General features: G+C 48.0%; 2 protein-coding genes across 3 annotated transcripts; one reads left to right on the top strand and one right to left on the bottom strand.

Moving 5' to 3' along the window:
- The first annotated feature begins 1,560 nt into the window (after positions 1-1,560).
- Positions 1,561-13,754, top strand: LOC130190712 (protein FAM83F-like). Its single transcript, XM_056410261.1, has 4 exons — positions 1,561-3,017; positions 10,516-10,637; positions 10,896-11,632; positions 12,227-13,754. Exons 1-4 carry the CDS (start codon positions 2,865-2,867, stop codon positions 12,268-12,270), a joined length of 1,056 nt encoding a protein of 351 aa, XP_056266236.1. The 5' UTR covers positions 1,561-2,864; the 3' UTR covers positions 12,271-13,754.
- Positions 13,755-14,288: 534 nt separating this feature from the next.
- On the bottom strand, positions 14,289-20,776 carry cyth4b (cytohesin 4b). 2 transcript variants are annotated; one of them, XM_056409062.1, is made up of 13 exons: positions 20,193-20,771; positions 19,654-19,736; positions 19,430-19,494; positions 19,032-19,104; positions 18,780-18,898; positions 18,452-18,532; positions 17,495-17,607; positions 17,248-17,396; positions 16,135-16,246; positions 15,770-15,846; positions 15,577-15,648; positions 15,300-15,454; positions 14,289-14,862 (listed from the first exon to the last, which is right to left on the bottom strand). In XM_056409062.1, the coding sequence occupies exons 1-13, from the start codon at positions 20,209-20,211 to the stop codon at positions 14,781-14,783; spliced, it is 1,200 nt and encodes a 399-aa protein (XP_056265037.1). In that variant the 5' UTR covers positions 20,212-20,771; the 3' UTR covers positions 14,289-14,780. The 2 variants fall into 2 exon arrangements, with proteins under 2 accessions (XP_056265037.1, XP_056265038.1); XM_056409063.1 differs by lacking the exon at positions 18,452-18,532 and having other exon boundaries at positions 20,193-20,776.
- Between the last annotated feature and the right edge of the window lie 457 nt (positions 20,777-21,233).

The raw sequence follows: 21,233 nt of genomic DNA, 5'->3' as shown, positions 1-21,233 counted from the left end.
TAGTGAGAACACGAGCTGCAGCATTCTGGATCAACTGGAGGGACCTAAGAGATTTATTAGAGCAGCCTGATAATAAGGAGTTGCAGTAATCCAGTCTCGAAGTAACGAACGCGTGAACCAATCCTTCCGCTAACTTGATCAAACCCTCTCTGCTCCCGATGGAATGTGTTTAGCGTGAGCATCTCTAGGGGCAGACATGTGAGAGTCGGCTGAGTCGACCCAGAGATTCAACTCGGGGGACGGGGACGCCGCTCGGTGGTGAGGATCCCCTCTGACCTCTGACCTCTGCGGCCCTCGCCGGGCGCATCGTCTCCGTTGCGCCGCGATTGAAACGTCTCTGATAGTTTTTCTCTCAGATGTTACGTCATCTGATCGGCCGTTTTGAGAACGCCGATCAAAACCGATAATGGGAATATCGGCCGATATAGATGGGCGCCGATCAGATCGATGCATCCCTATTGAGAACATATTCGCTGACGTGCACATCGCGGCCTTTTTTTTGCCTTAGGCGTTCGGGATTTGTCATCGGCGTTCGGGAAAACGGCTTCGGCGCGCGCCCACATTTTCTCTATGCAGGAAAAACCCTGCACACACACACACACACACACACACACACCCTGGCGTGTCGTCATGTTGGCTCGTGGGCAGCCGGAGCTCCGCTGACTCATCTGCTCTCACTCCGGTTCCTTCAAACAGGTTGTATGTAACCCCGCAGCTCGTTGTGGACTCAGCTTCTAGTTGAAGAAGCTCCTTCTCGTCCCCGTCGACACCGACAGTCGTAGTACTCTTATTAGTGTGTGTACATGTGTGTGTATGTCGTAGTATTACTGGACCTCTAGACCAGCGGTCCACAACCTTCTTGGAGCCTCGGCCCGGTTCTGTGTCAGACATTATTCAAGTCAGCGCTGAGCTTCAGTCCCTGAAGTTAAAGACGACAAACGAGCCAGAAGTCCAGGTGGAGTTATGGATTCAGACCTGAACCAAACCACAAACCACAAAACCCGCCTCCTATCACTTTTAGAACGTATCAGGGATCAGAGGCCGAGGACATTCAGGAGACTGTCACGGTGCGTTCACTGGTCTCTGTGAAAAGTCAGTCAGAAAGCTGCAGCTCGAGTCCGGAAGTGGAAGTGATCGTTTATAAAGCCCGGAGTGGTTCCGGGCCTGAACCCACGTGGGATCTGCTGCAGACCCCTCAGCTGGTCTGGGACTGGTCTACTTCCTGGTCCAAGAGTCAGAAGTAAACAAGGAGAACCAGCGTTCAGGTCTTCTTTGCTCTGCTCTGAAAGCTGCAGGTCTACTGAGACCCTCAGAGACCTTCAGAGACCTTCAGAGACCCTCAGAGACCCTCAGAGACCTTCAGCGACCTTCAGCGACCTTCAGAGACCCTCAGAGACCTTCAGAGACCCTCAGAGACCTTCAGCGACCTTCAGAGACCCTCAGCGACCCTCAGAGACCCTCAGAGACCTTCAGCGACCTTCAGCGACCTTCAGAGACCCTCAGAGACCTTCAGAGACCCTCAGAGACCTTCAGAGACCCTCAGAGACCCTCAGAGACCTTCAGAGACCCTCAGAGACCCTCAGAGACCTTCAGAGACCACCAGCTCCTTTAGATCCAGCCTGAAGACGGTCCTGTTGCCTTTCCTTGTCTCTCCTGTGTGGTTTAAGGTGCTCCTCACATAAACTCGCCTCACCCTTTCTTTTGTTTTCTGTTTCTGGCTCTCATTCTTCTTCTCTTCTTCCTGCTTTGAGCTGCCGGCCGGTGAGAAGCTCCGCCCTCCGGTGGTGAGACGCTCCGCCCCCCGGTGGTGAGACGCTCCGCCCCCCGGTGGTGAGAAGCGTTCATATAAAGTTACATAAATAAAGATCTCCAGCCACAGATCTTTACTTCCTGGTTGTTCCTCTTGTAACACAGGAACTACTTGATATGATACACGCAAACTCAATTATATATTTATAAAAAATGATTTTCTATCTTTGTGGGTCTGATAAAAAGAGTGAAATAAAGAGCTTTATTATCACTTATCAGAAAGGCAGGGAGTGATAGTGAGACTGCCAAACACACACACACACACTCACACACACACACACACACACACACACACACACACACACACACTCCCTCTCACTGAGATAACGTGTGTTGCGCCACCGGCCCGGTGACAGCCGCCTCGCGTCTCCGTGGTAACGCTCAGTGAAACTAACTTCTGTGCTCGTTTTAAAGAGTGAGTCGTTCTCTTCCCATGACTCAGCCTTTCTGGGAGCGGTGGAAGAATGGAGCGGCTCCCGGGTCCTAAACCCGGGTCACGAAGGACGCTCTCTGGGTCCTCCACTCAGACTAACTCAATCTTGAACTCTTCGTCGTCGACCTTCATCTCTGGACTTTGAACTCTCCTTGGAGATAAGACCAGTTCAGGATGGGATTGGAGTTTTTCGTGGCCCAAATCTTTGAGTAGAAGTCGTCTGGTGTGGAAGCGTTTCTGAAGAGTGAATCCAGGGTCGGGCCCCCATGTGGGGAGACGGTCCCCCTGATGAAGGCCAGAGCCTGAACTCAGAGGAGGACGTGACGTTGACTGCATGTCTTGCATTCATAAAAGAAGGCCAATAAATAATACACGAGCCATTATAAACATGGTTCAGCTAGCTAACGATACCCATCACCACTGAGGAGACCTTTGACCTGCTGAGAGGGAGTCGGCTCGTGAGCCTGCTGACCTTGAGAAGGTCCACTGGACTCGCCTCACACCTGTGGAGACGCTCCCGGTCCGCGGGGGACACCTGGACACGGTCCACTTGTCAAGCGAGTCGTCGTGACGATGAGGAGCGTGACGAGCGCCTGCTGTCCTGCAGGTGATCGCCGTGGTGATGGACATGCTCACGGACGTCCACATCCTGCAGGACCTGATGGACGCGGCGGCCCGCCGCTCCGTGGCCGTCTACGTCCTGTTGGACCACAAGGGGGCGCCACACTTCCTGGACCTCTGCTCCCGGCTGCAGATCGGCTCCCAGCACCTTCGGGTGAGACACACTACACACTACACACTACATACTACACACTACATACTACACACACACTACACACTACACACTACACACTATATACTACACACACACTACACACACTACACACTACACACACTACACACTACACACACCACACATCACACACTACACACACACACTACATACTACACACCACACACTACACACACACTACACACACACACACACACACTACACACTACATACTACACACTACACACCACACACTACACACACTACATACTACACACACACTACACACACCACACACTACACACATCACTACACACATCACTACACACATCACTACACACATCACTACACACTACACACTACACACTACACACTACACACTACACACTACATACTACACACTACACACCACACACTACACACACTACACACTACACACTAGATACTACACACCACACACTACACACCACACGGCTCGACCACAAAGTCGAGAGCAAGTACGTCAGAAGAATGTCGCTGAAGCAGTTTGTTCACTTCGTGTCTGAACTCGGGTTTTACAGCCAGAGACTCAGGAAAGGGTTAAAGCTGGAAATCAGTGTTACCATCACAACTAGAGGAGCCCCCTGGTGGTCAGGAGAGAGAATGCAGCTTTAACACATGAGGCATAGACTTCTATACAACCAGAGGAGCCCCCTGGTGGTCAGGAGAGAGAATGCAGCTTTAACACATGAGGCATAGACTTCTATACAACCAGAGGAGCCCCCTGGTGGTCAGGAGAGAGAATGCAGCTTTAACACATGAAGCATAGACTTCTATACAACCAGAGGAGCCGCCCCCTGGTGGTCAGGAGAGAATGCAGCTTTAACACATGAAGCATAGACTTCTATACAACCAGAGGAGCCGCCCCCTGGTGGTCAGAGAGAGAATGCAGCTTTAACACATGAAGCATAGACTTATACAACCAGATGAGCCCCTGGTGGTCAGGAGAGAGAATGCAGCTTTAACAAATGAAGCATAGACTTCTTTCACCGAGAGCCCCCGGGGGCAGGGGAGTGGCTTTTAAAACCTGAGGCAAAATTTTAAAAAGAGGGGCCCCCCGGGGGTTTAAGGGGGAAAAAGGGAGCAACACTAGTAACTTTTCCCAGGGACCCCCTGGGGCAAGGGGAAAAGAGCTTTAAACCCGAACTAATTCAACAACCAGAGGGTGCCCCGGGGCAGGGGGGAAGGGGTTTTTGAGGAACACACCCTGGTTATCGGGAGCTCTATAGTCAGAACGGAAAATAGCGGCCACGGACCAGAGTCGCAGGCCTCCCGGGGCCAGAGCGGGCGACGTGAGTCTTGTTTGAAGCTGCTGGCTAAGGATAAGCGGAGATACAGTCAGATTGTAATACACGCCGGTGGTAATGACGCCTGAGTCCGTCGGACGGAAGTCACTAAAATTAATGTGAATCGGTGTGTTATGCCAAGACGTTGTCGACACCGTAATTTTCTCTGGCCCTCTCCCAAATTTGCAGACAGACGAATTGTATAGCCGAATGTCGCCTTTCAACCGCTGGCTGTCGAGGTGGTGCCCAGCTTAATGTGGGCTACGAGACAACTGGAAGACTTTCTGGGGAAAACCTGATCTGATGAGGAGAGACGGCATTCATCCCACGCTTTGGACGGAGCGCCTCATTTCTGCGAATATGACCAAGTTGATCACCGGACTTAATCTATGACAACCCAGGGTTCAGATCAGGAACCGAGCAGAGTTGTAGTTTAACACCCTTCTCTGCTCTTCCATTCGAGCAGTTACCCACCCATGACTTTAGAGTAGAGACTGTGTCTGTCCCACGGCCACTTCAATTAAATAAATCAAAAGTAAGCAGAAGAGGAGTCGTACACAATAACCTTTATACAAGTTAACACAATTATTTCAGCAGTGCAACAAAATAGGTCTATTAAATGGTCTCCAAATATTCGATCTCTGTCATCTAAAGCTGTGTTACTGAATGATTTAATATCAGATAATCACATTGATTTATGTTGCCTAACTGAAACCTGGCTGAGCCATGAAGAATATGTCTGCCTGAATGAATCGACTCCTCCAAGTCATATTAATACTCACATTCCTCGAGGCACGGGTCGAGGAGGTGGAGTAGCAGCCATCTTGAATCGAGCCTATTAATTAATCCTCAACCAAAATTACACTACACCTCATTTGAAAGCCTTGTTCTTAGTCTTTCACATCCAACCTGGAAAACACTACAGCCAATTCGATTTGTGATTCTGTACCGCCACCAGGTCCATATTCAGAGTTTATATCTGAATTCTCAGAATTTATATCAAGTTTGGTTTTTGATTTTAATATCCATGTGGATGTTGATAATGATTGCCTTAGTGCTGCATTCATCTCCTTGTTGACTCGATTGGCTTCTGTCAGAGAGCACAGAAACCCACTCACAGCTTTGGCCACACGCTTGATCTTGTTCTTACTTATGGCGCTGACATTGAGCATTTGAACGCCTTCCCACAGAATCCTCTTCTGTCAGACCACAACCTCATAACTTTTGAATTTATACTACCGGAGTGTACCGTTAGTCAAAAGTTTCTACACTAGATGTCTAACTGATAGTGCTGTAGCTAAATTTAAAGAAGCGATTCTTCTGTATTTGATTCGATACCACGCCTCAATATAACAGAGGACCCCTGGTCTAACTTTAGTCCGTCCCAGATTGATCATCTTGCCGATAGTGCCATAGGCTCTGAGAATGACACTGGACTCGATAGCCCTCTGAAGAAGAAGACAGTGAGGAAGAGGAGGTTTGCTCCTGGTATAACCCTCAGACCCGCAAACTGAAGCAAACGTCACTTAAAGCTTGAACGCATATGGCGCTCAACTAATCTCAAGAATCCCGCTTAGTTTGGCGAGATAGTCTTAAAACATATAAGAAGGCCCTCCGTAATGCCAGAGCAGCCTATTACTCATCAATAATAGAAAAATAAACAACCCCAGGTTTCTCTTCAGCACTGTAGCCAGGCTGACAGAGAGTCACAGCTCTGTGGAGCCGAGCATTCCTATAAACCTTAGTGGTAATGACTTTATGAACTTCTTTTAATGAAAAGATTTTAACTATTAGGACAAGATTAATAATCTCTTGCCCATAACCAGTGCCAATCTGTCCTCAAGTGGAATGGCCTTGGAAACCGCTGTATGCCCTGGTGTATATTTGAGGGATTTTGTCCTATCAACCGTGACCAATTATTTTCAACGGTTTCTACTTCGAACACGCCTACCTGCCTCTTGGACCCCATCCCGACGAGGCTGCTTAAAGACGTTTTGCCTTTAATTGGCGGCTCTATTAGATATTATCAATGTGTCTCTGCTAACAGGCCACGCACCACACCCTTCAAGGTGGCTGTTATTAAACCTCTCCTGAAGAAGCCCACTCTGGATCCAGAGGTATTGGCTAACTACAGACCGATCTCTAACCTCCCTTCCTCTCCAAGATCCTTGAGAAAGTGGTCGCAAATCAGTTGTGCGACTTTTCACATCATAATAGTTTATTTGTAAAATTTCAATAAGGATTTAGAAAAAACCACAGCACCGGGACGGCACTGGTGAAAATTACAAATGACCTCTAATGGCAGCAGATAAAGGACTCCTCTCTGTCCTGGTCTTGTTAGACCTTAGTGCTGCATTCGACACCATTGACCATGACATCCTGTTACAGAGACTGGAGCAGTCGATTGGCATTTCAGGCACGGCACTAATTTGGTTTAAACTTATTTATCAGATCGATCTCAGTTTGTATTTGTAAACGATGACGCCGCGATAACCACCAACGTTAATCACGGAGTTCCACAAGGTTCTGTGCTTGGACCAATTTTATTTACCTTATACATGCTTCCTTTGGGCAATATTATCAGGAAACACTCCATAAACTTTCATTGTTATGCAGATGACACTCAACTATATTTATCGATAAAACCAGAGGAGAGCAACCAACTCTGTAAAATTCAAGCATGTCTTAAAGACATAAAACATGGATGACCTGCAACTTCTTGATGTTAAACTCAGACAAAACCAAGTAATTTTAATCGGCCTGAGCACCTCAGAGATCAATTATCTGGTGATGTGGATTCTGTAGACGGCATTGCCCTGGCATCCAACACCACTGTAAAGAATCTTGGCGTTATCTTTGATCGACTTGTCCTTTAACTCCCACGTAGCGCAAATCTCAAGGACTGCATTCTTTCATCTACGTAATATTTCAAAAATCAGGCACATCTTGTCTCAAAAGATGCAGAAAATTGGTTCACGCTGCTCACTTCCGAGACTGGATTACTGCAACTCCTTATTAGCAGGCTGCTCTAATAAATCTCTTAGGTCCCTCCAGTTGATCCAGAATGCTGCAGCTCGTGTTCTCACTAAAACTAAGAAAAGAGATCACATCACTCCTGCACTAGCTGCTCTGCACTGGCTCCCAGTAAAATCAAGAATCACTTTAAAATTCTTCTTAACCTACAAAGCCTTGATTGGTGATGCTCCATCATATCTTAAGGAGCTTGTCGTACCATATTGCCCCACTAGAGAGCTACGCTCACTAAATGCGGGACTACTTGTAGTTCCTAGAGTCTTAAAAGTAGAATGGGAGCCAGAGCCTTTAGTTATCAAGCTCCTCTTTATGGAACCAGCTTCCAATTTCAGTCCGGGAGGCAGACACAGTCACCTCGCTTAAGAGTAGACTTAAGACCTTCCTCTTGACAGAGTTTATAGTTAGGGCTGAATCAGGTTCACCTGGTCCAGCCCCTTGATATGCTGCTATAGGCTTATAGCTGCCGGGGACGTTTAGGATGCACTGAGTACCTATTCTTTTTTTCTCTCCTTATGATGAATTTTCATCTCTCAATCACACGCTACTAACTCTGCTTTCTCCCGAAGTCCTTTTTGACTTTACGCCTCATGGGGTCATCGGACCCTATGAGACGGCATAGATCCCATCTGCCTGATGGATCGCCTGGGTCGTGGAATTCCTGCTCATGACCACGCCACTGTCCTGTTGAGACTCCGCCCACCTCCTCCCCACCGCCATCTGCCTGATGGATCGTGGAGGTTCCATCGTGGAATATGCCTACTATGAACTATTCATACACTCTGTCATATTCATTGAATGTATTTTAACCTAAATCTGTCCTTCTGTACATTACATCTATTGCATCTGTCCATCCTAGGAGAGGATCCTCCTCTGTTCTCTCCTGCAGGTTTCTTCCTTTTTTCCCCTGAAGGGTTATTTGGGAGTTTTTCCTGGTCCGATGTGAGGTTTTGGGGCAGGGATGTCTATGTGTACAGATTGTAAAGCACTCCGAGACAAATTTGTAATTTGTGAAATTGGGCTATACAAATAAACTGAATTGAATTGAATTGAATACTACACACTACACACATCACTACACACTACACACACTACACACTACACACTACACACCACACACACACTACACACTACACACACCACACACACACTACACACTACACACTACACACACACCACACACACACTACACACCACACACTACACACACCACACACACACTACATACTACACACACACACACACACACACTACACACACACACACACTACACACACTACACACACACTACATACTACACACACTACACACACACTACACACCACACACACACTACACACTACACACCACACACACTACACACACTACACACTACACACACTATACACACACACACTATACACACTACACACACTATATACACACTACACACACACACTACACACACTACACTATAATAATTATAATTATACACCAATTACACACACTACACACACACTACACACTACACTACACACACACCACACACTACATACTACATACACCACACACTACACACTACTACACACACACACACTACACTACACCACACTACACACTACACCACACACTACACACACCACACTACACACACACACACTACATACTACACACTACACACACACACACCACACACACACACACACTACACTACACACTACACACACACACACTACACACACACCACACACTACACACCACACACTACACACACCACACACACACACTACATACTACACACCACACACACACTACACACTACACACCATACACTACACATCACTACACACTACACACTACACACACCACACATCACTACACACCACACACTACACATCACACACACTACACATCACTACACACTACACACACTACACACTACATACTACACACTACACACACATTACACACCACACACACTACACACCACACACTACACATTACACACTACACACTACACATACTACACACTAGATACTACACACCACACACTACACACCACACGGCTCGACCACAAAGTCGAGAGCAAGTACGTCAGAAGAATGTCGCTGAAGCAGTTTGTTCACTTCGTGTCTGAACTCGGGTTTTACAGCCAGAGACTCAGGAAAGGGTTAAAGCTGGAAATCAGTGTTACCATCACAACTAGAGGAGCCCCCTGGTGGTCAGAAGAGAGAATGCAGCTTTAACACATGAAGCATAGACTTCTATACAACCAGAGGAGCCCCCTGGTGGTCAGGAGAGAATGCAGCTTTAACACATGAAGCATAGACTTCTATACAACCAGAGGAGCCCCCTGGTGGTCAGGAGAGAGAATGCAGCTTTAACACATGAAGCATAGACTTCTATACAACCACCAGATGAGCCCCTGGTGGTCAGGAGAGATAATGCAGCTTTAACAAATGGAGCTTAGACTTCTATACAGCCAGAGGAGCCGCCCCTGGTGGTCAGGAGGAGAATGCAGCTTTAACACATGAGCATAGACTTCTATACAACCAGATGAGCGCCCTGGTGGTCAGGAGAGAATGCAGCTTTAACACATGAAGCATAGACTTCTATACAACCAGATGAGCCCCCTGGTGGTCAGGAGAGAGAATGCAGCTTTAACAAATGAAGCATATACTTCTATACAACCAGAGGAGCCCCCTGGTGGTCAGGAGGGAGAATGCAGCTTTAACACATGAGGCATAGACTTCTATACAACCAGAGGAGTCGCCCCCTGGTGGTCAGGAGAGAGAATGCAGTGTTAACACATGAGGCATAGACTTCTATACAACCAGAGGAGTCGCCCCCTGGTGGTCAGGAGAGAGAATGCAGCTTTAACACATGAGGCATATACTTCTATACAACCAGAGGAGTCGCCCCCTGGTGGTCAGGAGAGAGAATGCAGCGTTAACACATGAGGCATATACTTCTATACAACCAGAGGTTGCCGTCTAGACATCAGGGCAATTCCTGTATGTTTTATGCGAAGGTGTCCTGACATTCGTCGTACATATCAACATATCATCATTAGCATCGTAGCTCAATGTGCTGGTTCTGCTGGTTCTGCTGGTTCTGCTGGGCCGTTGTGGTCTCCGTGTTCTCACTGTGACCTTCTGTGGCTGCAGAACATCCGAACCAGAACTCTGGAGGGCACTGGCTTCGGTTTGTCCTTCGGCCGGCTGCCCGGTTCCCTCTGTAACAAGTACATGCTGGTTGACGGGGACACGGTGGTGTTCGGCTCGTACAGGTGAGGCCTCCTCATGTCATCCCGCCTGCCTCCCTGGCATGTGAATACAACGTGTTGCATGTGTGTGTTAACGGTTGATCCTCGCTGAACCGAGCAAAGAGTCCCTGAGATCCTTTAACTGATCCAAGCTAGTAACGGAACCCTCCTGGTCCGCATGCCTCGGTGGTCTTGTGTATTTCCACATCCGGACCTTTAGTAAATGTATTGGATCAGGACTCGGACTCCAGTGAACTGTTGTTGAACTTGTCTCCGCCCCAGTTTCTCCTGGTGTACGTCCCGTATGGACCGGAACATGATCACCGTGATGACGGGTCAGGTGGTCGAGTCCTTCGACCGCGACTTCCGCGAGCTCTACGCCGTCTCCGAGAAGCTGGACCTCTACAAGGAGTTCCACGTGGACCCGCCGGCCGCCGCCGCCGCGCCGCTCCGCCCCAGAGTGGGCACCGTGCGACCGCCGCTCCCGGCGACCACGTCCCGCTTCCAGGTGAGCCTTGGGGATTCGCGTAAAGCCATCCAGGTGCCGGTGCACAAATACTACAACCCCAAGTACTCACTGGCGTTTGGGGACGTCCAACGGCCGCCGGCGTCCCTGCAGGAGCCGGGACCCACGAGAGGGTCGGCTCTGGCTGAGGTTCCTGAGGAGATGGACCCGGGGAGGCCACGCGTGACCAGCAGTTTGAAGCAGGACCGGATGAGTCCGCTGCCCTCAGAAGACCCGGGCGAGATCTTCAAGAAGCCCGTCAAAGTCACGCAGGACAAGAAGGGGTGGGCCGGATGGAAGTTCTCCAGGAAGCCGTCCAGCAAAGACATTCTGGACAGCATGGAGGGCAGCGGCGCGTTCCCTTCCCCGGGAGGAGCCAACAGGACGGAGGAGCAGGAGGACGACTTTGAGGTGGCCGTGAAACCTGCATCCAGATGGTGGACGAAGAACTCGAGTAAACTGGGCCGGAGGACGGACTCTGAGCTGACGATCAACACGGCACCGGACACGGAGGGTGAGTCAGGAGGGCGGTGGGTCGACCCGAGTGGCTCACCGCCAACACCATGAGAGCCTCTAGTGCAGAAAGACATGCTGCTCGGCTCGATCCGTCTGGAGACACCGACACTGTCGATTCCTCCGGTATGCCTCACATGCCAGATCGGTCATCAGATCCACGCTGCTGAGGAAGACCAGCGTGGCCCTCGCTCCCGTCTCCCTGCCCGATCGGTACCTTTACCGAGAGTCGCACACGCTCAGTACTGACCGGGCAGGTGCTAACATTAGCCGGAGCTAGCTAGTGAAATTGCGTCAATTTGGGAAAATCTGTCAAATCATAGATCATAAAAGAAAGTCAGCAATGATAGCAGTCATATGAGGTCCATACGGGGTTGATGGTGCTGTTATGGGGTCAGAACTCGGTATCGAGAAGGACCGCGTGGTATCGGATCGGCAGAATGTTCGTAAACACCCGATCCGATCTTTATTGAATAGAAACTAACCGCGCTGCCTTTGAGTGACGCTTGTTATGTTTGAGGTATAATACATAACAGAATATCGTGGTGACGTCCTCCTCTCTCTAATGACGTCACTGTTGTTTGTCTTCCTCAAGGGGTCAAAGGTCGTCGTCAGGCCAAAGAATGCAGCGTCTCCTGAGGGGGGTCCACGGAGCGGCCTCCGGTGCTCCAGCTTACAGAGCGCCTCCCTTTACGCCTTCCACTGAGGAAAAGACCAAATGAATGTCCACTTCCTGCCGACCCGTGTGGCTTCTATGTGTTTGATGCTGGTCGGTGACTCGGGGAGACGTGTCGGCCTGAAGGGGCAGACGGGTTCAATGAGACCAGGACCCCGCTGGTCCTGCTGGTTCTGGTGTTCAGGGACCAGAGCATCTAAAGGGTTACTCAGCCGCCTGTGGGAAATACTCTTCTGCTCTCTATGTTGTCAACTATGTGAAATAATAATGCAAAGTGTTTATTTCAATGTCCTTCTGACATATGTTCAAGTTGAGATTTCAATAAATGTTTTTAGATAAATGTTCCATGATCTCAAGACTGTCCTGAAATTATATTGTGGAAACAATTTTTTGAAGTTATTTGAAATTTCTTTTATTTTCTTTAAAATTGTCTTTTTTGTTGTTGTTTTATTCACATTGTTTCAAACACGAAGCATCACTGTGGTGGTGGCTCCACCTGGTGGTGAGACTCGGTAGTACGACGGAATTTAAAAGATGTAAAACTGCTGAATGCGCTGCACAAAAAATGCACAATACTCATGTATGGTCTATAAAATCATTAATGGGTTGGCACCTCCACCACTGTGTGACTTTGTACATATTCATCCTACAAATTCCATCAGAGCTACAAGAACAGTGTCAGTACTTGATTGCGTTAAACCGTTCCGCTACACTGTGTTTGGACAGTCATCTTTTTCTGTAAAAGCAATAACTCAGTGGAATAGTCTGCCAGAAAAGATGAGGAGGTGCAGTTCAATTGTCACTTTCAAAGCTCACCTGAAAGGACAGTTGCTAGCGAGTCAATCATGTTCCCATTTTCAGTAGGGTACCCTTAATGGGGGGGCGGCATGACGATAATCAACCTCTGGGGCCTCTGGCCCCTGTGTAAATAGGCTCATTGACCGTAGGGGTTTTTTATTTCTATTTTATTTTTAATGTTATCGTACGTATTTCATTGTATTGTTCTACATTGTATGTTTTATTTGTATTGTTTTACATTGTATGTACAAGGGACTGGAGGTGTAAAATAGCAAAAGCTATAACCTAGTGCAATGCATCTTTTCTCTTCGGAGACTAATGTTTTTTTGTACGTTGTCCCTGAAATAAACTTCTAAAAAAAAAATTTATATGGAACAAATATAATATAATAATAAGAAATGAAATTATCTGACAAAGCAAAGAAAACAAAGATGTAGCCAAACAAACAACAGTGAAACGGTGGAGGTAAGTACAGAGGTGGTGTTCAGGGACCAGAGCATCTTCAGGAAGCGTTCCTCCCCATGTGTGTGCACTACGCGTCTGCTCTATGCCAACTATCTGTGAAATAATAATGCATTGTGTTTATTTCAATGACCTTCTGACACACGTTTAAGTTGAGATCTCAATAAATGGTTTTAGATAAATGTTCCATGATCTCAAGACTGTCCTTAAATTATAGTCTGGAAACTATTTTAAAATTACATTTCTGTGACGGAAATTTTGTTTTTTTAATTCATGTGGTTTCAATGAAGAGGCATCACCGTGGTGTTGGCTCCGCCTGGTGGTGAGACTCGGTAGTACGACTGCGGAATGTGCTGCACCCCCTCCCCCCCTCCTGTGTGTTTGCTCACAGACTTCAGAGAGTAACTGCAGACCTGATGGGAACTCGGTGGTGGGGGGGGGGGGGGGGGGGGATGTGGTGCAACACTGAAACAGGAAGTCAGAGCTGCAGCAGGAAGAGGCGTGGACTCGTGAGACTCGTCTCAGTGACACACGGCAGACGTGAAGACGTTTCCTGTTCTTCATGAAGCAGAACGATGGAAATCAGACCTTCAAGTTTAGATTTGTACGACTGAATTCATGATTTCAAATGAAAGTAACTCTAAATACTTCAATGAGGTAAATAAATGCTGTTAATTAAAACCTAGACGTTTAATAATCGCTAAATTGAGGAAAACAAACGTCAAGCAAAAACATATTTGTATATTCCAGTGCACACATGCCATGACATCAAGAGAGAGGTTCAACGTGATGAAATATATCCGTATTTACAAAGTGAAGCACGAGCAGCGTTCTCTTTCTTCTCGTGAGCTCGGAGAGGAAGTTCACAACCGACTTCCTGTTTCTGAGCTGCCGAAACATCAACAGCTCGCTCGGTCTTCATGGTCTTGGAAACTAAATCTCGCAGACGGGCGTCGACCGAAATATCTACTTCTCGTTGCAGAAGGCGCACATCGACAAATTCTTGCGACCGAAAGATTAAGCGGCAAAAATGAGTCAACGTTTTGACCTTTGACCCCGTTGAGCTCTGCCTGTAAAAAAGAAGTGGAAAGAGAAGTCTCTCTTTTAGCCCGACGCCGGTGTCCGGCCTCCAGAGTCCTCGCCGGGGGTTTAATACAACTTGAGCGCCATTGTGGCGCAGTACTCTAAATGTCCATAGGGGGCGCATGAACGCTCAGTCCTGAGGAGCTTGGTTTATCACCTTCTTCTTCCGGACCGACACCAAGTCGTAGAACGGGTCCTTGGTGATACTCGCCCTGTCAGATGGATAGAAAAACATAATATAAGAACAATGCACAATAGATAAACAAAATATCATATAATAATATAAATTAAATGAACTAACAAAGCAAACAAAACAAAGATGTAGCCAAACAAACAAACAGCAGGAAATGGTAGAATAAAAGAAGAGTGTGTGTCATCACACACAGGCAGCTTTGTGTGTGCGTGTGTTTATAATACAGTCGTCGTGAGGACCGGCTCCACACCAGCGTAGTGAGGACGCTTTGCCTCACCGCAACAGCTAAATGACCTCTGACCCCGTGGAGCGCTGCTCTTAAGGTTGTCAACATGTTTAGGGAAAGAACCAGAACTGAAAGCGGTCCTCAAGTATAGAAATGCAAACACGCAGGCCTATGGGGACGCGTATCGGCTCCTGTCTAAGTCCTTCTCCGCGATGTGTGTGCGCTCCGACCTGATGGCCTCGATCCAGGAGTCTCTCTCCTCGGCGCCGCCGGCACAGATGGCGTAGGACTGGTGCTTCCCCTCCACCACCCGGCCGTCCGTCTCCGTCTTACACGCCTTGATCTTCTGCCCTCGACTGTTGGGGTTGTACAGCTCCAGGCAGTACTAGATGACACCGGAGAGACGCAGCGGTTAATCGAGGAGTCGCGCGTCCGACGACTCGAGCGCGGCGTCCGCGGGACTCGGTCGGCCCGTCGATGCGACGCGACGGCCGGAGGGCGCCGTACCGGTTTGCGAGGAAACGGAACTTCTCGGACGCACAGGTTCTCCAGAGGGATGATGCCCCGGGGCTCTTTGTCCTGCACACGGAGGGACGAGAGACGGCCATCAGCACAGAGCAGAGAACAAAGGGTCACCGGGGTCAGGGAGCCGACGGCGTGGACACATCATCACAACAACAACAACTGGGCGGAGCCTCACGGTGGTGAACTCAAAGTAGTAGAGGCAGTTGTCAGTCAGGATGAACCAGCGCCGCTTCCACGTCTTCACCCGGCCGCCTGAAACACAGAGAAGGCTCAGGATGAAGATGCTTGTTGTTGTTGTTGTTGTTGTTGTGCTGTCAGTGGACACAGAGGAGTGTTTGTGTCACTTTACGACAAGCTGACCAAAAGACATCTTTTTGAGGTCAAACGTCCTGCACACGCTGCCAAGCCTCCGTCGTCGAGTCATCTGCACTTCCTGTTTTCAGTCCGTGAGACGCAGCGGCGTGCGCCTCCTCGTGTGGTCGGGGGAGCTGGAGGAGCTATTTCAGAAGAGCTAACTACCGTTCTGAGTCAAAGCGTTACCGAGTTTCAGGAGCCAGCCCTCTCGGTCCGGGTTGAAGAAGGTGTGCGTCAGGTCGTTCCCGTCGTCCTCCGGGATTTTGAAAGGCTCGTTGCGAATGCTCTCGTACAGTTTCTGAGGAGACACGAGGTCAGAGAGGAAGAAGTAGAGCGAGGAAGCCGACGCCGGAACGCCGACGCCAGGAAATCAAACGTCAACACGTCCAAACAATGTTGGCTTCAAATGTCTGAAAGCTGCAGTCGTCGTTGACTTGTTGTTCCTCCCTGAGCATGAAGCGTGCTTCAGGGACACGAGTCATGAGTCAGAATGTCCCAGCAGCCGCCGCCCGGCCCGCAGTACCTCAAGCCTCCTGCAGGGCTGCAGTACCTCGAGCCTCCTGCAGGGCCGCAGTACCTCGAGCCTCCTGCAGGGCCGCAGTACCTCAAGCCTCCTACAGGCCGCAGTACCTCGAGCCTCCTGCAGGGCTGCAGTACCTCAAGCCTCCTGCAGGGCTGCAGTACCTCAAGCCTCCTACAGGGCTGCAGTACCTCAAGCCTCCTGCAGGGCTGCAGTACCTCAAGCCTCCTGCAGGGCTGCAGTACCTCGAGCCTCCTGCAGGGCCGCAGTACCTCAAGCCTCCTGCAGGGCCGCAGTACCTCAAGCCTCCTACAGGCCGCAGTACCTCAAGCCTCCTGCAGGGCCGCAGTACCTCAAGCCTCCTGCAGGGCTGCAGTACCTCAAGCCTCCTACAGGGCTGCAGTACCTCAAGCCTCCTGCAGGGCTACAGTACCTCAAGCAGGCTGCAGTACCTCAAGCCTCCTACAGGGCTGCAGTACCTCAAGCCTCCTGCAGGGCTGCAGTACCTCAAGCCTCCTACAGGGCTGCAGTACCTCAAGCCTCCTGCAGGCCGAGCTCACTGACGAGGTCCAGTGGGAGTTCATGACGGAGCACATGACAATATTTGTTGTTTTTAGTCAGACCAGCTGACGTCATACGTTACTTTGTGACGTTACATGGTTGTGCTACGTTGTTACATAGCTGCGTTGCTAGCTGCGTTGCTAGCTGCATTGCTAGCTGCATTGCTAGCTGCGTTGCTGGCTGCGCTGCTGGCTGCGTTGCTGGCTGCGCTGCCTCACCGCCAGCAGCTCGGGGGGGAGGTCCTCTCCGTTGTTGATGCCGCGGTTCATGCTGTAGAAGCGCTCCAGCGGCGTCTTGTCCTTCACGCTGGGGTTGTGGAGGCTGGTGTTCAGCATGATGATGGCAAAGGACAGGATGTAGCAGGTGTCTGTGTGACGGAGGAGGAGGAGGAGGAGGAGGAGGAGGAGGAAGTCAGAGAGGCGGCGAAACACACAGACACACACACAGGAAGTGGGCGTGGCTCACCGGGGGACTGGAACACGGCGGCGTTGCAGTCGCAGTAGCGCGTGGCGAACGCCTCCATCATGCGGTCGATCTTCTGGGCTTCACCGGGCAGACGGAAACTCCACAGGAACTGTCTGTCACACGAGCACAACAACGTCAACAACAACGAGCACCACAACAACAACAAGCACCACAACGTCAACAACAACGAGCACCACAACAACAACAACAACGAGCACCACAACAACTTCAACGAGCACCACAACAACAACAACAAGCACCACAATGTCAACAACGAGCACCACAACAACAACGAGCACCACAACAACAACAAGCACCACAACAACAACAACAAGCACCACAACAATGTCAACAACAACGAGCACCACAACAACAACAAGCACCACAACGTCAACAACAACGAGCACCACAACAACAACAACGAGCACCACAACAACTTCAACGAGCACCACAACAACAACAAGCACCACAACAATGTCAACAACAACGAGCACCACAACAACAAGCACCACAACAATGTCAACAACAACGAGCACCACAACAACAACAACAAGCACCACAACAATGTCAACAACGACGAGCACCACAACAACTTCAACAACAACGAGCACCACAACAACAACAACTAGCACAACAACAATGTCAACAACAACGAGCACCACAACAACAACAAGCACCACCAGAATGTAAACCTCTAGATATATACAAGATATACTTAAATACATATTTATATAAATATATATTATATAAATACATTATTATAAATAAGTATAATTTATATAGATTGTATACATATTATTATAAATATATATATATATTTTTAATCTATATTTATAATATATTTATATATATAAATGATTCTAAATATCAAAACATATATTTATATATAATATAAATATAATAAATGTTTCAGTTCATTCTGTTCGTGATGATGATGATGGTGGTGAAGGGTCTGACCTGAGGGCCTGGACCAGGTTGAGGTCGGAGAACTCGTGCAGCTCCACAAAGGCCTTCAGGGTCTGGAGGTGGAGCTCCTCCCTGTGGGGGGGGGGGGACGACCTCTTCACCTCTCTTTCTTTAACCGTTCATTTTCTTTCTCTCTTTCCGTGTCCCCTAATTATCCTTTCTTCCCACTTCTGCTCCTCCTCCTCCTCCTGCTCCTCTTCCTCCTCCACCTCCTCCTGCTCCTCCTCCTCCTCCTCCTCCACCACCACCTCCTCCTCCACCTCCTGCTCCTCCACCACCTCCTGCTCCTCCACCTCCTCCTCCTCCTCCTCCTCCTCACCTTTCTCCTAGGAACTCTCCGATGGCGGTCTTGTTGAGTCCCTCCTCCTTGTAGAGGAACTCAGCGATGGACGGAGCGTTTCCCTCCAGCAGCTTCATCTCCACCAGGTAGCTGACGCCCTGCACACACACACACACACACACACACAGACACACACACACTGTGGTGAGTGTGTGTGTGTGTGTGTGTGTGTGTGTGTGTGTGTGTGTGTGTGTGTGTGTGTGTGTGAGAGACAGGAAGTCCTCTCTTCACCTTCTTGGGCTCCATGTTGAATTTCTTCTTCCCGTTATTGAACTGTTTGCTCTTCTCTGTTGTTTTGTTGTTGCTGAAACAAACAAGCAAACAAATAGACAAACAGACAGACACACAAAAACAAACAGACAAACAAACAGATGAACAAACAAACAAAAAGACAAACAAACAGACGAACAGACAAATAAACAAACAGGAACAAAAACAGACAAACAAATAACATTTAAAATAATTGCTGTGACAGGTGGTCATAAACAGTTATTGTTCTGTAAACATAGTTGTTGTTGTGTGAACACAGTTGAAACATAGTTGTTGTTGTTGTGTGAAAACAGTTGTTGTTGTTGTGTGAACACAGTTGTTGTTGTGTAAACACAGTTGTTGATAAACAGATGACTCACATGTCCTCTGTAGACTCAAAGCTCAGCACGTCCTTCATGATCGAGTCGATCTCCAACTTCAACTTCTGCAGAGAAAAGAAACGTATCGGTGTGTGTGTGAGTCTGTGTGTGTGTGTGTGTGTGTGTGTGTGTGTGTGTGTGTGTGAGTGTCTGTGTGTGTGTCTGTGTGTGTGTGTCTGTGTGTCTGTGTGTGTGTGTGTGTGTGTGTCTCTGTGTGTGTGTACCTGGATGTCCTCCAGAAGTTCTTCTTTGTATGTTTTGATCTTCTCGATCTCCATTTTCTCATCGGCTGTAAAATCTGAGGAAACTGATAAAAAAATAGTTAAAAAGGAAAACACCCACAGCGCCCCTTGTGGCTGGAGGACGCATTGCACTGGGCTCCTCCTCAGACCTCAGTGCAGTAACATTTAAATTATATTTCATGTTCACTGACTGGAAAACAATTCTCTATTTATTTCTGTTTCCCAGCAGCTTGTAAACTAGTACATTTATTTATTTACTCATTTAAGAGGAAGCGATATTCTGAGTGTCGATGACCTCAAATCACAAATTACATTTAAAAATAAAGAATCTCGTTGTCGTTAAATACTTTATCACACGGTGGGAAACATTAAAGACGATAACCACGATGATGTCATCAATCAAATCCTCACCTCATCTTTAACTGTGAAGTGTTTTGAGACCACAAATGGAAAACCATATGAGGATATTTCAAAATAAAACGAGGAACATGAACATCAATAAAAACATTAACTTTTCTCACCCATTTGACGATCACTCATTTAAATCCCAGAAGATTGATCAATAGTTGTGATTATCAGAGCGGCCGCCGACCACCACGACACGCAGAGCTCTTGAATGAGGGAGATGCTCTGTGTGAGCTCCTCCTCGAGCAGGCCTTCAAAATAAAAGCCCTCAAAGGGACGCAGTGAAGGAGAGTCACATGGTTCCTTTTTTTAAATTAAAAATCATTTTCAAAGGATTCAAGACCTCCACAGGACTGATGTTATCGACTTTAGGTGGACCGGAGACTTTGAGAATAAAACAACAACAGCAACAACAACAACACATCTCTGTAATATGCTTTTAAATATTACATTGTTTTTCTTTGAGGTTCCCTGAGTGGAGGTCACAGACAGTGTTGAGAAAGAGTTTTACATTAATTAATGTATTGTGATATAAATATGTTTCGGCCATTGGATGCTTTAAAGGTGATGCTTTTATTTTGATAATGAGATCCCTTTGTTTAGAGGTGATGAGCAGCCTCCATGTTTTAAAGTGACTCAAAGATAATAAACAAAATACTTTTACAATAATAAACATGAATATAATACAACCGCACGAACAATTAGAAAAGCAGATAGATGCAGACGGACAGAACGTGTTGAAGTATCATCCTGAAAGAGTTTAAATAAATATCATGAAACTCAAATGAAAAGAAAAATGGAAGAAAGAAAATAAAAGATACAAGTAAAATGCAAAGTGAACATTTCTAACAGCTGCTCCAGAACAACGGAGATGAAGGGACATCTAGTGGTGAGAAAGGGACACTGCAGGGATGGGAGTGTGTGTGAGTGTCTTTGTGTGCTTATGTGTGTGTGTGTGTGTGTGTGCTCATGAGAGTGTTTGTTTGTGCTCATGAGTGTGTGTGTGCTCATGTGTGTGTGTGTGTGTGTGTGCTCATGTGTGTGTGTGTGTGCGGTAAGAGGAAGCGTTACATAAATCCTGTTTTATGGTTTCTTATTTAGTGATTCTTTTTCGACGTCACGCAACACTTTTACGATTCTTCGTTCCGCTTGCACCA

This window comes from Pseudoliparis swirei, chromosome 24 (assembly GCF_029220125.1).
Source record: "Pseudoliparis swirei isolate HS2019 ecotype Mariana Trench chromosome 24, NWPU_hadal_v1, whole genome shotgun sequence".
NCBI classification, from domain to species: domain Eukaryota; kingdom Metazoa; phylum Chordata; class Actinopteri; order Perciformes; family Liparidae; genus Pseudoliparis; species Pseudoliparis swirei.
Note: the sequence above shows the minus strand (reverse complement) of the source record. Positions and strands in the feature narration are given on the sequence as shown.

What these genes read in the sequence shown, in the direction of transcription:
- cyth4b (XM_056409062.1), bottom strand. An exon ending in GGAGAGTTCCTAGGAGAAAG is followed by an intron (nt 18,533 to 18,779) that starts GTGAGGAGGAGG and finishes CCCCCCCCACAG; the next exon opens with GGAGGAGCTCCACCTCCAGA. An exon ending in TTCCGTTTCCTCGCAAACCG is followed by an intron (nt 15,455 to 15,576) that starts GTACGGCGCCCT and finishes GGTGTCATCTAG; the next exon opens with TACTGCCTGGAGCTGTACAA.
- LOC130190712 (XM_056410261.1), top strand. Translation starts at nt 2,865, where the DNA reads ATGGACATGCTCACGGACGTCCACATCCTGCAGGACCTGATGGACGCG. An exon ending in TCGGCTCCCAGCACCTTCGG is followed by an intron (nt 3,018 to 10,515) that starts GTGAGACACACT and finishes CTGTGGCTGCAG; the next exon opens with AACATCCGAACCAGAACTCT. An exon ending in CACGGCACCGGACACGGAGG is followed by an intron (nt 11,633 to 12,226) that starts GTGAGTCAGGAG and finishes GTCTTCCTCAAG; the next exon opens with GGGTCAAAGGTCGTCGTCAG.